The sequence below is a fragment of the Ictalurus furcatus genome, chromosome 2 (genome assembly GCF_023375685.1).
Source record: "Ictalurus furcatus strain D&B chromosome 2, Billie_1.0, whole genome shotgun sequence".
NCBI lineage: Eukaryota > Metazoa > Chordata > Actinopteri > Siluriformes > Ictaluridae > Ictalurus > Ictalurus furcatus.
In genome coordinates, this window is record NC_071256.1 from 26741203 (window position 1) to 26758706 (window position 17504).

Below are 17504 nucleotides of genomic sequence, written 5' to 3' on the forward strand. Positions count from 1 at the left end.
AAGTCCTTAACGTGTTTGACGTGTAGGCATGAACTTATTTTGAAACATATAACTTACATAACTTATTTTAAAACCTCAAGAATGCATTGGGATGCACCAGGGACTGTATATACATATATACAGTATATTCCTACCAGTGTCCCTGGTGCTGCATTCATGTGTGTGTATATACATATATACATTATATTCCTACCAGTGTCCCTGGTGCTACATTCCTGTGTGTGTATATACTGTAAATATATACAGTATATTCCTACCAGTGTCCCTGGTGCTACATTCCTGTGTGTGTATATACTGTAAATATATACAGTATATTCCTACCAGTGTCCCTGGTGCTACATTCCTGTGTGTGTATATACTGTAAATATATACAGTATATTCCTACCAGTGTCCCTGGTGCTGCATTCCTGTGTGTGTATATACTGTAAATATATACAGTATATTCCTACCAGTGTTCCTGGTGCTGCATTCCTGTGTGTGTATATACACATATTTACAGTATATTCCTACCAGTGTCCCTGGTACATCCCAGTGCATTCCTGTGTCTTGTTATATATTTTATATATGTTGTAAATTATATGTTTCAAAATAAGTTAATGCAGATCACGTTAAGGACTTCTACAAAACGTACAAAATAATAACTGGTGTGAATGAACAGCATTTATGACAGCTTCCTGGTGCCCCACTTGTGCTTAGCTCACTCTTTAATAATTTAGGTTTTCAGTTATATCAAGCTGTAATCAGGGATTACAGAGCAACATATTGATGTTCACCCTTAAAATAAAAAAAAACCAACATCAAGAAGCCAGTTATGAGAAATTTTTACTGGAATATTTTTTAAAAAAATAAATAAATAACTATTTAAATTAGAATACAAGAACCAACAATAAAGCCATAAATCCACCGTTCAATTTAGATAGTTGTAGCCTAATGCAACTGTATCCACAGTCACATTTCTACATGTGTAAAATTTGGAATATAGGTAACAGGTACAGTTTGTGTCCAGGCTGATTTCACTGTGCAGTGTGGATTCAGTGCTGGGATTCGGCTGTTGTGAGATTATATAAGAGATTATATAGCGTTGCGGTCCTGAGCCAGATTATACCGGACTCTGTAGTCTATACTGCAGCAGCGGGAGCGCGTGAACAAACCGGAGGGCTCTGCTCACTAACATTAGCCTACAACTAATCCGGATTAGAAAACGCTACTGCTAATAAAACGGAACGGAGCGAGATGGGACACTTTACACTTTTTGTGCGTGCATCCTGACCAAAACAGGAAGTAAATAAAGAGCTCGCGATTGCCCGAATAGTCGCTAGGTAACGTCTTCTAGGACAGTCTCGTCGAGGGGAAACGTGCGCGCGATCTGAAACCGGACGTTTCTCGCTTTGTGTGATTAACACTGATTTAAAGCCAAGTGATGAACTGACTCCTGCAGGATGCAAGAACGCAAATGAACACTGAATAAAGTGTGTTTATTTCCTCACTGAATTTGGATGCGCGTGCGCTCGCGTGCACAAGGATGCTACAGCAGAGGACCCCTGTGCTCTAAATGACTTCAGAAATACACTGTCCTCCTGCTTCTTCTGACACCTGTGAAGATTATTTACGCCTCTCGCCCGACGTGATGGTGACATTCAGGTGAGTTCATCAGAAAAGTCTGTGTAGAATTGGTGTAACCTACTGAAGAACTAATTACTGACATTGAACTAAGTCAAAAGCTTACATGGAGAATCTGCAACATTATTGCATTGCATTTCTTTAGGCTATTCTTTAACATAATGTGAGCGTGTATAGACTAGGAGAATCCCTTAGTGTAAATGAAGGGTATAATAAGAAGAAAAGTATTTTTTGTGAATGACTCTCATTGTAACAGTAGCCTATGTATAGGCTATCTCTTTTAAAGATGAATAATTAGCTGTATAGATGAGTTTAACAGATCTACAGTGGGTCTGGAAGGTATCCAGACCCCTTTATTGTGTTATAGATGACATTTAAAATGGATTACATTTACTTTTTCACCATTAATCTCCACACACTAATCCATAATGACAAGGCAAAATCATGTTTTTAGAAAAAATAGCAAATTTATTCAAACCCACTGTATAGAAATAATGAGGTAAGGCATACATTGCTAATCTTTAGAGACTCGTGTTCCATTCATGTCCCTTTTAATTTCAATGCAAACACTCTACTGTACAGTATATAAATATATATATATATATATATATATATATATATATATATATATATATATATATATATATATATATATGCTAGTTTTCAATAGTACCCTAGTTTTCAAAGCTAAAATCACATGAATATATAATAACATTGTCTTATATAGTAAGACACAACTGCCACTGAATCTACAGTCTGTCTGTGTTTGAAAGAAATCAGTGACAGTTGTGTCTTATATACTAAGCACACTTTGTCTAATCAAAGTGCAATTTACACAAAAAGCCAGGAAACAGAACCTCAACCTCAAGTTTACCTCCAGTATAGCAATGATGCCCCATGGGCATGATGGTTTAATGTGGTTAGCACATTTGCCTTGCACCTCTGGGGTTGGGGATTTGAATCCCGCCGCTACCCTGTGTGCACAGAGTTTGCATGTTCTCCCCATTTTTGCGGGTTTCCTCCCCCAGTTCAAAGACATGTGCTTTAGGCTAATTGGCATTTCCAAATTGCCTATAGTGTGTGGATGTGTGTGCAGTTGTGCCCTACAATGGGTTTGCACCCCATCCATGGCTTCCCCTGCCTTACGCCCTGAATTCCCCAGGATAGGCTCCAGGCTCCCCCTCAACCCTGTGTAGGATAAGTGGTATGGAAAATGGATGGATGGATGGAATGCCCCATGTCATTCTTATTCTGTTGATGATATAATGCCCTAATATTGTAATATCATTGTTCAACTATTGATAAATTAATTTCACTGCTCCCATTACAAACTTTACACCGGAAACTGTGACTCTTAATGCTGTCCTCTAGCAACCTCATTCTTGCTGTTCAGTGATTAGATCATCAGATCTGCTTATGATCCACTGACAGAAATACAGGTCCACCTCCTGCATGTCACTCTATCCTCAATCACCCTGTCCCTATATAACATTACCCCATAGCCTATTATCCTGCTCTGCTATTAAGAGCCTTAGATGGTAAAGGAAGCTGCTGTTGTTGATATGCTGAATCAGAACAACCAGATAGAGCAGCATGCATGTGCTTATTATGTGTATTATATTTACTTTATTTGGCATTATTTTGTGAAGGACAGTCATACACAGGTTGAATCATAAGTATATACAGGCTGGGCAAATCAGGAAGTACTAATATAGCTAAATAAACAGTTGAAACTACACAATGAACGTTGAGCCATTTCAAAGAAACAAAGGCACAAATGGAACTTTATATGCACATGTTGACTGACTAATAAGACACATGTTTACTTTCATAGCACAGGTGCTATGAAAAATGTGGGATGTGGAATGGTGTAGATGTAGGAGTAATTAGTAACATGACAGCAAGCAGATGTACTGTAGTAACACACATAAGCACTTAATGTAACCCCATTTTGCCCTAGCTCTGTGCCAGTCAGCCCCCAAGGGAGGGAATAGGATAGGTAAGAAGTAAAACTTGATGGCACTTGCTTTTATAGGAAACAATCAATGACAGGGTGGAGTGATATGGCTCAACACAAAGCAGAGTTACTGAGTCCAGCCTGAGGTTGATGATTTTTTTTTATATATATATAACAACAGTACATCCTGAAATGTTTTATTTTTCTTATACCACGGTAATTTAACAACAATTACTTCTTTTTTTTATAGTAAAGAATGAAATGCTATACAAAACATATATATATATATATATATATATATATATATATATATATATATATATATATATATATATACATATATACATACATATATATATATATATATATATATATATATATATATATATATGTGTGTGTGTGTGTGTGTGTGTGTGTGTGTGTGTGAGCGGAAATACCGGTGAGTATTTGGACGCTTCTGTTATTGTAACTTACAACTAACAATACACTTCCAGTGCATATCCACTTCAAATTTACACACGTAACATCTTTCAACATTGTACTTATAAATATTAACAAAAAAAGTATGTATTCATGAGAATAAAATAGATATGTTAAAAAAATCAAACTGAGGGAAAAAAGTATTTTGACACCTAAAAACCCCATTTTTATACATTCTTGCAAGTTTATTAAAAGGTGTATATAAAAATATATATACAAGACACATATTACTGATCTCTAGAGACTCATGTTCTGTTCGTATCTCTTTGATTTTCCATGTAAACACTCTACTGTGGAATTTTTTATAACCAAATGTAACAGCACCAATGATTGTAATAAAAATACACAGAATGGTGTGAAGTGAGGGTGGAGCAGATTTCTTTCGAAAACAGGCTTGTAGATTCATGCAGCTGACTGATTCATATCAGTGACAGTCATGTCTAAAAGCAGATTAACTAAACAAACAAAATGGCAGGCAAAATAACCGTTTTTGGTTTGAACAAAAAAAAAAGATTACAACTTTTCTGTTTATCATGTATGGTATTTTGAGGAAACACTGCATGAACCCAGTACAGTATTTCAGACTTAAACACCTCAACTTAACAACATTAGTACTTTGCTGCAAAGTCGTTGTCGACAGTTACAGCTTTGAGACATTCACAGTATGAAGTAGTTTATGGTTTATGCAGCATTGTGGTTCAAATTTAGCCCATTCCTTTTGGCAAATCGTCTGAGAATTGAACCCTTCCCATTATAAATTGTCCCTAATTGTGGAACTGTGCAAAATCTTGAGCATTGCATTTGGACCTAAGTTCTAACTATAATGAACAAGAATGGGCACAATGTTTACATGTACCTTGTAAGGTGCTCTAGAGATCAGTTTTTGCTCTAAGCAGCTAGGCCCATCCTGAGCTGAGATATTGAGGTTTCCATAAACAGCTCTGTAATCTAAATTTGGCCGTAGTAGTTAAACCAAGTAAAAAAAATAAAAATAAAACAGCTTGTGGTTTTGCAACGCCAATACATAGAGATAGTCAAAAAAAAAAAATTTGGAAAATTAAAAATGGTCAATCAGCCTGTATTGGACCACTTGAGATGGAATGACACATTTATAACTTGATTTATTTTTATGTAACCTTCACATAAAAATGTATATTGAACATATATGAATACATACTTATTTCTTCATATTTGTGAGTATGAGTCAAAACATTGTTTGTAAATTTGATATGGATATATACTAAATATTTTAAATCACTTACTGTACGTTATATCTATATACACACCCCCCCCCCACCCCCACCTTTTTTTATAATCAGACATATAATGGAGCTTGTTCTGACCTGAAGACTTTCCTCAGAACAGTTTTACCTCAGTACTTGGTTTGTTATTCCAGTTATTATTAAGCTTAGGTTATGTTGGGCATCTGCCCTATACTGTACATACTGAATTAGCTGTTACTGTACAAACAATAGAATATTAGAATGAGTACATTAATATACATTTAGGATTTACCTTTCAGTCAGCACTACTGTCTGAGCTGTTATGAAAATTAATCAACACTTTCTGACCAGTCACAATTGAGAATTCAACAGTGTTGTGGTGTGTTATTTTATTCTACAGATTTTGCCTTAATACATTTGTATAGTAAAAACAATGATGCATTCAACTGTTTAGAAGTGAAGCAGTACAAGTGTAATCAGCAGATATGGTATGCTGATTGGGTTAATCAGCAGATTAGGTTGCTGAATTCATTTGTTTAATTTATTAATGGCTTAGAAAATGTTGCACAGTCAGTATAGTCAACTTATTCTGCTTAGTGCTGGAGTAATTAAGGAAAATGCTCTTACACGGTCAAACTGAGATACAGCACTAAAACACAGCCAAATGAATTTGAGCCGTCTGCACTTGTACAGGGCCTGTATACCCGCCGGGTTTAAAACGGAGATTTTTTATAGCATTTTCTGGATAGAGATGAGAAAGCTAAGTCCACATAAGGAAACCAAGCAAGGTTCAGCTACACTATACTGTCTACCTAATAGAAAACTGCTAATGAAGTGCAGCTGTAGGCTGCACAAGACTGTCTGACACAGGGGTGTCCAATCTTATCCGCAAAGGGCCAGTATGGGTGCAGGTTTTCATTCCAGTCAGGCAGGAGCTACACCTGATGCAACCTGTTTAATAAGTTGATCTTGGCTTTCAATAGATTCAGATGTAGTTTCTGCTTGGCTAGAATGAATACCTGCACCCACACAGGCCTTTTCCAGATAAGATTGGACACCCCTGGTGTGACACAAGATTGCACAAGATTGGCTGTGGTGTAAAATATATGCAGTTACAAAGTTCTGATGTAGGATTCCACAGTTCAATAGGTCATGGCAATGACTAGACAAAAGATATTCAGTATAAGATCTATGCAAAATATTCAGTGTAAAATCGATGATGCTTTCTTTGAAGTTTTACCATGTTTTCAGTAAAGAACCATATAGACCTTTGGATTTGGATTTGAGCAAGCACAGAAAGACACCAGTTAATTTCAGTGACATCATGGTGTCTTTGCAATCAACTGAGAGTCATTGGCATTCACATTTGGGCTGCACTGATATTGATTTAAATGTTGTATTTGAAATGTTGTAACTGGCCTGCCAGCCCTATTAACTCAGCTCTTTACCATGTAAACAATGATTTTTATTATTTGATTATTCTACTGCTACCAAAAGGTAATAGTGACTTAGCTTCAAATTCTATTCTTACTATTAAACTAAGAAAGTCTTCAACACAGTGTATGTATTTCCACTGTTGTGTGTTATCTGTGAATTTGTCCAATTGGCCTCAATAGGCTTGTTACTTACACTTCTAAGCTTTCAGAAAATGAAATGCCAAATATAAACCTTCCGGACTCAGCAGCTCAGAGCCATGATCTCTTTAAACCTATTAAGCATCGTATAGCCGATTACTGCTGGTGGTGGATTCTGCATATGCTGGTTTAAACCTGTAGTTCTGTCCTATTTCCTCTGACAGAATCTAGGTTGAAAACATACAGTAACACTGGCTCACAAAAAGTATGTGCACACACATACATAGACGCATACAGTTGGCCACTTTAGACTGGCACTTTTAGAGATCTCCCCACTTTCTTTTCTCTCCATTCTAGTTTGATTTACATATTTTACTTTAGATTGAATGTCAGACTGAACAGAAGGACCTTTCCCTCATCCAAATGAGGTCCCATGAGGCTAAAGTAAATAGTTCACTGACATTCTTTCTGTACAAGTTTGTGCAAATGTGGCAATAATTGTCCATCAGTAGTTTGATGAAAAATATGCTGGTAGATAGAATTGATGGAATGATTCCAAAACATAACATGACATGACATGTATTGAGTGACTACTCTATGTTTGTTCTGTTTCTTTTTAGCTGTGCTTTTGCTATTGGTGGAGAGAATGACCTTGTCTAGTGACTACAGTTCCAGCTCTATGGCCACCATTTCAGCATCAGCCCAACACATGCATAAACACTAACTGCAATCATGGAAGACAGTGAGCTCTTCTTGGACCCTGATGAGAAGGGTCCCACCGTCTCCTTCTCCAAAAAGAAACCACATGGCAGAGGGAGCAATCAGCCAACTCTCCACTATTCTGCTTTCCACTTTCCACTCTCTTCTTCCACCCCCAGTGCCCTTGGTGAGCTCTCAACCTCGACCCTTGGAAGCACCGCAGCTCCCTCCTCCATGAGCTGCATCATCAAATCCTCTTCAGCTTCCTCCAATAAAGAGTCTAAAGAGTCTTCCTTGCTAAGGCCCAATCCCATGCTCAGCCTTGTTGAGTCACTCTCCATGGAGATCTCACAAAGAGAATCTGAATTCTGCCTCTCCAACTCTGACTCCAAGCTCCATATGCATCCTTGGAAACAACTGGGCCAGACGCCCAAGATCCAGGATGCAGAACCCTTGCCCAGGACGGTGCCATCTTCTCCCACAGAGTCCCGTCCAAACCTGATAAGCTCTGGAAGCTTGCTGATGGCAGAACTGGAGGACACGCGCCGTAAATTGTCTGAGGCCATGCAGGAGCCATTTAGTAAGCTCAGCAAGATTATTGGGGAGGACAGTGGCAGCCTTAAGTCACCGAAAGGTGACTCACCTGCCTCCCAAAGTGGTGCTGCAGGAGATATATCAATTCGGAGTGAGGTTGGAGCTGGAGGATGGGACAAAGAAAATGGGAGTCAAACTGAAGTGTGTGAAACCCCACTACGGAAGCTCAGAAAAGACCTGACAACAAGCTTTACTTCTGAGATGTGCTGCAAGCTGGGCAGCGAGAGCAGTCGCTATGAGATCTGCACTTACGGTGATGTCATGCAAGTGCTGAAAATTCAGGAGCATTCAGAGGTCAAAAACCCGGAGCAGAAGGGTGTCAAAGCACCATCTGCTATGTATACCACCTCCTCAGACCCAGGCAGATGGCTGGTATGTGTGGGTTTGCTGGCTTACAGCTTCTTTGTGCTACCACTGTCTTCCTATGTGACAGGACTGTCCCTAGGACTGGCGTGTGGATTCATGCTGGGTCTGACAGTGGTAATGATGCTAGCACCACAGCGACCTGCTGCCACTGAGATGCCAGTCTCTTCCCCCACTGACAACCTGCCGATGGAGGCCATAGGCACAGCGCTGAGAGAGACAGCAAAGAGAGAGCTTCAGGTCAGGTCTGCATGCAGATCAACCCAAGATTAGTTTGCAGTAGTCAGGATTCAGTGACTCTGGATAACCTTACTCTATATCCAACTTCAGCTATTTAGTTGCTCACGTATTGACGTTATAGTCCCAGTAATGCTTATGTTTGCACTACCTAGGTCTTTTTTACTCATGCAACCACACACACACACACACACACACACCACACAGACAAACCACTGAAACAGTTGTTAGCAGTTAAGCTGGATTAATGCACCTATCCACAAGGGAAAATCTTACAGAACACATCTGCTTTGTATCATACCCCCTCAGTATATTCTTAATTTAATTATACTTTATTTATCTATGCGTGAGAGTTGCTGTGCTAGTAAAACAGCAAAACTTTGATATAGAAGCAATATCTCAGAATAGATAGACGGTTTGCAGAGAGGCATTGAAAAGGTATCAGTCCTCACTTTGTTTGACTTTGTTTTGGAGCTTCTTTGAGAAAATGAAATAGTAAAATAGTAGAACAATGACTACATGAGGCAGAGAGATGAGTTTTCAGGAATTAATTAGATCAGCTTGCTGCACAGGAGAAACTTTACAAAATGAAGCTTTAGGAAAAGGCAGATCCTACAAGACTGTTTTTGATCCTGGGAATAAAATGATAGGGTTTGTATTCACTATTGATTCAGAACTCCAACAATTCGGTACAGACCTGTTAAATATATGTTAAATATTATCCAAGAGCAGCAGAGGTAATAAATCAATGTTCTCTGGGATGCACTGCAGGGCTGGATGAATGAGATGTACAGCTATGACCCAGAGACATATCACCCCTCTCTGTGCCACTCTGTCTATGTCACTTTGGATGGATGTAATCTACGCCTGGCATACCCACGCATCAACATCCCACGGCAAGCCACCTTCACCGAGCCTACCCATGATGCTACATTTGTGCGCTCACGATGTTTCCAGCTATCCAATAGCAAGGTCAGGTGAAGCCCAACCATGTGTCTTTATGTCTTGTGGCATAGCTTTTGGGATTTTTTTTGTTGGTATCTCTTTATTGTGCACTAATTGTTCCCATGTACCTCATTTGTGCTAATAGTGCTGTGAGTATTATGAGCAACAATAGCAGGCTCCCAATAAAAATGTAATTTTGCATTGAAATATATCTTTTTCCTCACAGTGGATAGGAAAGAAAATATTCTACAGTCAAACTAAACTAACAAACTCTGAAAAGTACCTAACTCAATTTACTTGACTTGCCGTTGTTCTCCCTTTGACAGGTGTCTCTGCTGCCAGCAATCTTGGCGAAAAAAAGAGTCTGGAATAGGAAATATCCCATCTGCATTATGCTGGCTGAAGAAGAGCAGTGTGTAGAAGAAGAGCATGTCAGTGAGGCAGCAGAGGCAAAGAGTGTGAGAGAAGAAAAACTCAAACAGGTGGAGATGGAAGCAGACCAGACCACCACTCTGTACCTGTTTGGGCGTACAGGGAGAGAGAAAGAGGAGTGGTACCAGCACTTCCTTTTAGCTTCGAAAACCAAGATCTGCAGGAAAGAGTCAAAACCAGGTGCAGAATTGATACAGACATGAAGCTGCTGCCAACCAAAATCACAATATATAGATTTCATGATATATAGATTCAGATTGATTGGTCCAAATTCACTTCCAGTTGAAAAGCCCAAAGCAAGAAAGCAAGTTTGTCGTGAATGTTGCAGCCAATGCAATAATATATATATATATATATATATATATATATATATATATATATATATATATATATATATATATATATATATATATATATAGCAATAAATTTCCATGTTCTCACTTTCTATTTCTCCAGAGGTGTGTAGTGCTGGAGACTCCAGTCAGGGCAGCAGTGATGACCTGGCCTTGATGCTGGGTCTAAGGGAGCTGGCTGGCTCAGTGAGAGAGAAGATTCTGCTGGACTACAACTCCTATATGGCCCACTTCATCACGCCAGAGAGCTGTAGCCTCACGCCCAGCCCCCGTCATAGTGAGCCAGGCAGCCCTATTGACACAAAGAGGGTGAGCAATCCAGAAAACCCTTGTCAGAACTTAAACACCCAGAGAACTACATTTGCAGACCACTTTAATATGAACACTGTACACCTGCTCATTCATGAAATTGTCCAGCCAGCCAATTATGTGACAGCAACACAATGAAGAAAATTATACAGATGTCAAGAGCTTTAGTTAATATTGACATTAAACATCAGAATGTGGAAGAATGTGATTTTGGTGACTTTGACATTTGCATTGTTGTTGGTGCCAGACAAGCTGGTTTGAGTATTTTAGAAACTGCTTATCTCAAGGTATTTTTTGCACAAGAGTCTCTAGAGTTTACACAGAATGGGTGTGAAAAACAAAAAAAAAACATCCAGTAAGCAGTAGTTGTGTTGGCGGAAATGCTTTCTTGATGAGCGAGGTCAGAGGAGAATGGCCGTATTGGTTTAAGCTGACAGCGAGGTTACGTTAACTAAAATAACCACTCTTTATAACCGTGGTGAGCAGAAAAGCAACTCAAAATGCACAATACCTTAAGGCAGTTGGGCTACAACAGCAGAAAACCACACCAGGCTCCCCACCAGCCCCCTTTGCACAGTATAAGGATTGATTTTTTAAATAAGAAGCAATGTTTAGGCACTTTCTATAACCTTTTAAGCATTAACATACCCCTCAGTTTTACCTTGACCAAAATCTCACCTCTAACCATTAAATAATGTAATCAAATTATCTGATAGTAATGTCCCCATGGATTGCTCCTGGTGGTTGCAAGCTTGTGTTCTTCTTTTCTCCTGGTTGCAGTTCTCCAGTGATCCAGTAGCAGGGTGCAGAGATCTGGCCTGGATTAATGCCGTGATTGGGAGGATCTTCTGGGATTTCTTGCAGGAGAAGTACTGGGCTGACCAGGTGGCCCACAAGATCCAGAAAAAGCTGAGCAAGATTAGGGTAAGAAAGCAAAGCTGAAGGCATGATGAAGAGAACCTAACAAGGTAAATGGTAACCAAGAACTATACCCTTATAAAGATTAAAAGGATTCATTCATTGTAGTGTCTTCTTCCATACTAGTTCATTGTAAGCACAAGTTATGTAAGTTATCCATTTGAACACAAGCCTAATGCTTTTGTCTTTTCAGGTTGAGGCTAATAACAGTTGTCTGTTTGTTCCTGAACTGTAATAACCCTGTCTAAGATGGACAAACTCCACCCACTACTTCTTAGACTGGTGGATGGAACAAGCTCTCTCTCTCTCTCTCTCTCTCTCTCTCTCTCTCTCTCTCTTGCTTTCTCTCCATAAAACTGCTCATGACAGTCCATATTAGAGTTGAGGCACAAAATATTTTGTAGTGTAGTGATGAATCAGCTGCCTGAAGCCATAAAGAAAGATGGGCTTGAGAATGAGATACTTAGAAGATTAAGGATGAAACCTGGTCCAGGCTGTGTTGGATGAACCTATCCTACTGGACTTGAATACACTCTGGATGGGGCACCATTTACATTTTCTCATTTGGCTGAGACTTTTAACCAAAGCAGCTTACAGCTGAGACAGGATATAACTAGTGGTTGTAGTTGATAGTTAATAGTCTTGCTCAAGGATCCAACAATCCAATCAGTAGCCCACAGCTACAGAGCCACTACCATGCACACACAAACACAGATTCATACCTCAATATAGAGTAGCTAATTTAGGAGGTGGCAGAAACCCACTGATACATACATGGTGATAACCCTTAAACCAGACGTAGATGGGAACCAGAAACTCAGGATTGACACACAAGGAGCGTGGAGCTGTGCCACTGATGCCAGGCCTTATTGCCCTGACACTTTACTGATTCAAAGTTGCCACTGTTGCATTTATCTTTCAAGCTGAATGATGTTCAGATCCATAAGTATTTAGACAGTGACACAATGTTCATTATTTTGCCTCTGTACACCACAACAGTGATGCTGCAAAACTGATAGGATTGCGCTGCACAGTACAGATGGATAACGACCGAAAACATACCGCGAAAACAACCCAAGGGCTTCTTAAGGCAAAGAAATTAAATATTCTTAAATGTCAGATGACCTCAACCCAATTGAGCATGCTTTTCACTTACTGAAGACAAAGCTGAAGGCCCACAAACAAGCAACAAATGAAGGCAGCTGCAGTAAAGACCTGGCAATGCATCTCAAGGGCGGGAACTCAGCGTTTGGTGATGTCCATGGATCCCAGACTTCAAGGCAGTCATTGACTGCAAAGGATTTGCATCCAAGTATTAAAAAATAATCCTAATAGTTATGATTGTTAACTTTTGAGCCTGTGAAAATGGAGGGACTCTGTAACAATTGGCTGTAATTCCTTTAAAAAAAAAACAATATTTTTGTTAAACACCTTGAATTAAAGCTGAAAGTCTACACTTTAATCATGTCTTGATTGCTTCATTTCAAATCCATTGTGGTGTACAGAGGCAAAATTACGGAAATTGTGTCACTGTCCAAATACTTATGGACCTGCTGTAATTCTTACTTTGAAGGCCTTTTTTTTTTATTTGTACAGAAAAGGCATGTGGCGATTATCTGTAAGTTATTTGTGATATTTTATGTCATGAAGATTAATGTTATTAATTTTTTTGTTTTTTTGTCCCAGTTGCCATACTTCATGAATGAGTTGACTCTAGCTGAACTGGACTTGGGCACATGCATGCCACAAGTGTTGAGTATCACCAGACCTTCAGTGGATCACAGAGGTGAGGCAAACACACAAACACACACACACACACACACTTAAACGGACTGACAAATCCACACTGCCCAGACCATTTACTTTAAAAATGGGCGTGTTGTACTTCAAACCCAACTTTCGACTTCCTCTGTGTGTTTGTCATAATCACAATATTATCATGTTATTTAATATATTAGTTTTGATGCAGTTTGTATGATGTTGACTCTGTACTGAAGTGAAGCAGGGAAAACATTTTGACATTTTTGTGTTTATTAGTGTATATAGGTCAAGCAAGATAGAACACATAGGATTCAACAAGTAGGATGCAACTAAAATATAGATGATTAGAATCCCCATGAAATCTGTATTTATTAGAAAATAACATTATAGCAGCAAAGTAAGTGTGTGTGTGTGTGTGTGTGTGTGTGTGTGTGTGTGTGCAGGCCTGTGGCTGGAGCTGGAAGTGTTGTATACTGGATCTCTGCACATGACTCTGGAGACTAAGATGAATCTGTGCAAGCTCGGCCGAGAGAGCTGCTCTGAGGCTTACAGCATCACTGAGCCCAGCAGAATTGTGGGGTATGAGGAAGAGTGTGTGTGTGTGTGTGTGTGTGTGTGTATGTGTGTGTGTGTGTGTGTGTGTGTGTGTACTGTCTGCACTCCTGCAATGAGCTTTGGCAGTGATAAATGATGGCTCGATAACGAGGCTCACTGCTGGAAGCTATCTGTCTGCTTTCCACGCTTCCAGCATGTTTCCGCTTTCCAGATTTAAACTGTACAGATTGTTTCAAAAATTGTACTAATACTGACCTTTTTTAGTAAATTCTTATAATCTTTGAAGGTTAGAAAAATGAAGAACATTTAATAACATTGCTGCTGCACCCTTCTACACTGCAAGGATTAGGCCCAACTATTCCTAACTTGTCTACTTAATGTTACTTATTATTACATAATATTAATAGTTATGAGATATAAAAATGTTAATATGCACATAAAAGAATGAAATCTCTATTCTTAAAGAAGAGTTTTAGCTGACTATCATGCTTGCTGTTATGTGATCCTTGCTCTGTCTAGCATGACAGTATACAAAACAGAGCCAAGAGAACCCAGCTAGTCAGTTAATGTTAGCTAGCTAAAACACTAAACAAACCAAAATATTACAGCTGGATTTTTAGTTTTAGGATTTGTTATATAAAAGGAGTATTTTGTTTACTCCATCCTAGCTAGGTATTGTAAGCTGACGAGCTAACACTGGCACTGTGCAGCTGGAAGACATTTTTACCTCAACTGACCCAAATGATTACTGTGAGTTTTACATTGTATGGTTAGTGGAAACTCTCCTGACATTCATGTGCACGTGTGTGTGTGTGTGTGTGTGTGTGTGTTAGCACAAGGCCCAGGGTGTGTATTATTGCAGACAGTGATGAAGAGTCATCCAGCGCAGGCTCATCTGATGAAGAGGAGGTGATTCCCTTGGAGCCCCAAGGCCCTCTGGCAGATAAGAGTATACACTCTGGGACTGAGGGGTAATATTCCTCTCATGGCCTTAGAACTACAAATTATTCTTTCTTATCAGAACCATTCTAACTAGAAATGTCCGTCACATTTTGATCTCTGCCTCTCTAGGCATGGTGGAAGCAGCACAAGTAGGAAAATTCTGCGTTTTGTGGACAAGATTGCCAAATCAAAGTATTTCCAGAAAGCCACAGAAAATGAGTACATCAAAAAGAAAATCACAGAAGTCTCCAACACTCCCCTGCTGCTTAGCGTAGAAGTGCTGGAACTCTCAGGAAGTCTAGCTGTCAACATCCCACCACCCCCTACTGACCGAATATGGTACTGAGAGTCCTCCACTTAAAATGATAAAAAAAAAATTTATACAACCCCAATTCCAAAAAAAAGTTGGGACGCTGTGTAAGGCATAAATAAATGTAAATAAAAACAGAACGCAATGATTTGCAAATCTCATAAACCCATATATTTATTCACAATAGAACATAGAAAACATATCACATGTTTAAACTGAGGAAATGTTCCATTTTAAGGAAAAAATAAGGCAATTTTGAATTTAATGGCCACAACACGTCTCAAAAAAGTTGGGACAGGTCAACAAAAGGCTGGAAAAGTAAGTGTTACTAAAAAGAAACAACTGGAGGAACATTTTGCAACTAATTAGGTTAATTGGAAGCAGGTCAGTAACATTGTTGGGAATAAAATCAGTATCTTAGAGAGGCAGAGTCTCTCAGAAGTAAAGATGGAATGGAATCTGGATGGAAGCATATGTTGCTCTAAAACCTGTATATACCGTTCAGCATTGATGGTGCCTTTCCAGATGTGTAAGCTGCCCATTCCATAGGCACTAATGCACCCCCATACCATCAGAGATGCAGGCTTTTGAACTGAGCACTGATAAAAAGATAGATGGCCAGAATTGGGGTTGTAAACCAAAACATTTTACCTGTTTGTAATTGTGTGTGTATGTATGAATATATACATGTGTAGGTACAGTTTCCGTGTTCCGCCAAGGCTAGATCTGCGAGTGAAGCCCATGCTGGGTGAAAGAGAGGTCACATTCACTCATGTCACTGAGTGGATAGAGAGGAAACTGCAGTGTGAATTTCAGGTCAGTTCACAAATCCATGCCTAAACACACTGACAATATATCTATCCTTCGCCCTCCCATACATCATGCGACATTTGTTATCTCCAAAGTCGAAAAACAATATCTCAGAATATCATATGTGCAATTTTACTAGTTGAATATATTTTTTAAATATATTGAATTAAATGTGAGTCAGTGTTAGCCATTGTACAGATTTCTAACCAGCATTATATCTCGGTCATATACAGAAAATTTTTGTAATGCCCAACATGGATGACCTGTACCTGCCTCTTATGTCTTCTGGGATGGACAATATTGACATGTCCCAGAATTTCTCAGGGGAAAGCCAGGATCAACAGGAGTGCCGGAGCTCAGAATAAGACATGGACGCAAAGGACATGGAAGTGAAAATGTGCTAGATATAACATGTGTGTGCCATATTTACAATATTCCAGGCACATACCAGGAGGAATTGCTGCAGCTGCACTTGAACTACACACAGTTCTGATGGAAAATGGCTGATTGTGTGTGGGAAAATATGAGCCATGTTGCAAACAGAGGCCCCTGAATTTCTACAGCAAACATATACTAATCAAATGTATAAGAAATTGCTGAATGCAGAGACCTGAGCTTTCCGAAAATAGCATTTGACCATAAATTGACACAGTAATAATGTAGACACCAGAGCTGGGAATAAAAGAAAGAATATTACTGTCTGTGTCACATATCTAACATCCTGTCATATTTGTTTCCTTTTTGACAGATTACCATAGCATTGATTCTGTATTTTTTCCCTAAAATATACAGTATCTCACAAAAGTGAGTACACCCCTCACATTTTTGTAAATATTTGATTATATCTTTTCATGTGACAACACTGAAGAAATGACACTTTGCTACAATGTAAAGTAGTGAGTGTACAGCTTGTGTAACAGTGTAAATTTGCTGTCCCCTCAAAATAACTCAACACACAGCCATTAATGTCTAAACTGCTGGCAACAAAAGTGAGTACACCCCTAAGTGAAAATGTCCAAATTGGGCCCAGTTAGCCATTTTCCCTCCCCAGTGTCATGTGACTTGTTAGTGTTACAAGGTCTCAGGTGTGAATGGCGAGCAGGTGTGTTAAATTTGGTGTCATCGCTCTCACACACCCTCATACTGGTCACTGGAAGTTCAACATGGCACCTCATGGCAAAGAACTCTCTGAGGATCTGAAAAAAGAATTGTTGCTCTACATAAAGATGGCCTAGGCTATAAGAAGATTGCCAAGACCCTGACACTGAGCTGCAGCACGGTGGCCAAGACCATACAGCGGTTTAACAGGACAGGTTCCACTCAGATCAGGCCTCGCCATGGTCGACCAAAGAAGTTGAGTGCACGTGCTCAGCATCACATCCAGAGGTTGTCTTTGGGAAATAGACATATGAGTGCTGCCAG

General features: G+C 39.3%; 1 protein-coding gene across 2 annotated transcripts; it reads left to right on the forward strand.

Annotated features, from left to right (window-relative positions):
* The first annotated feature begins 1067 nt into the window (after nucleotides 1–1067).
* On the forward strand, nucleotides 1068–17346 carry LOC128599844 (testis-expressed protein 2-like). Of its 2 annotated transcripts, XM_053611845.1 has the most exons (12): nucleotides 1068–1641; nucleotides 7475–8750; nucleotides 9519–9719; nucleotides 10019–10304; nucleotides 10581–10786; nucleotides 11567–11710; nucleotides 13391–13490; nucleotides 13909–14044; nucleotides 14854–14991; nucleotides 15092–15301; nucleotides 15968–16088; nucleotides 16316–17346. In XM_053611845.1, exons 2-12 carry the CDS (start codon nucleotides 7587–7589, stop codon nucleotides 16445–16447), a joined length of 2838 nt encoding a protein of 945 aa, XP_053467820.1. In that variant the 5' UTR covers nucleotides 1068–1641; nucleotides 7475–7586; the 3' UTR covers nucleotides 16448–17346. The 2 variants fall into 2 exon arrangements, with proteins under 2 accessions (XP_053467820.1, XP_053467829.1); XM_053611854.1 differs by lacking the exon at nucleotides 1068–1641 and having other exon boundaries at nucleotides 7353–8750.
* Nucleotides 17347–17504: the final 158 nt, after the last annotated feature.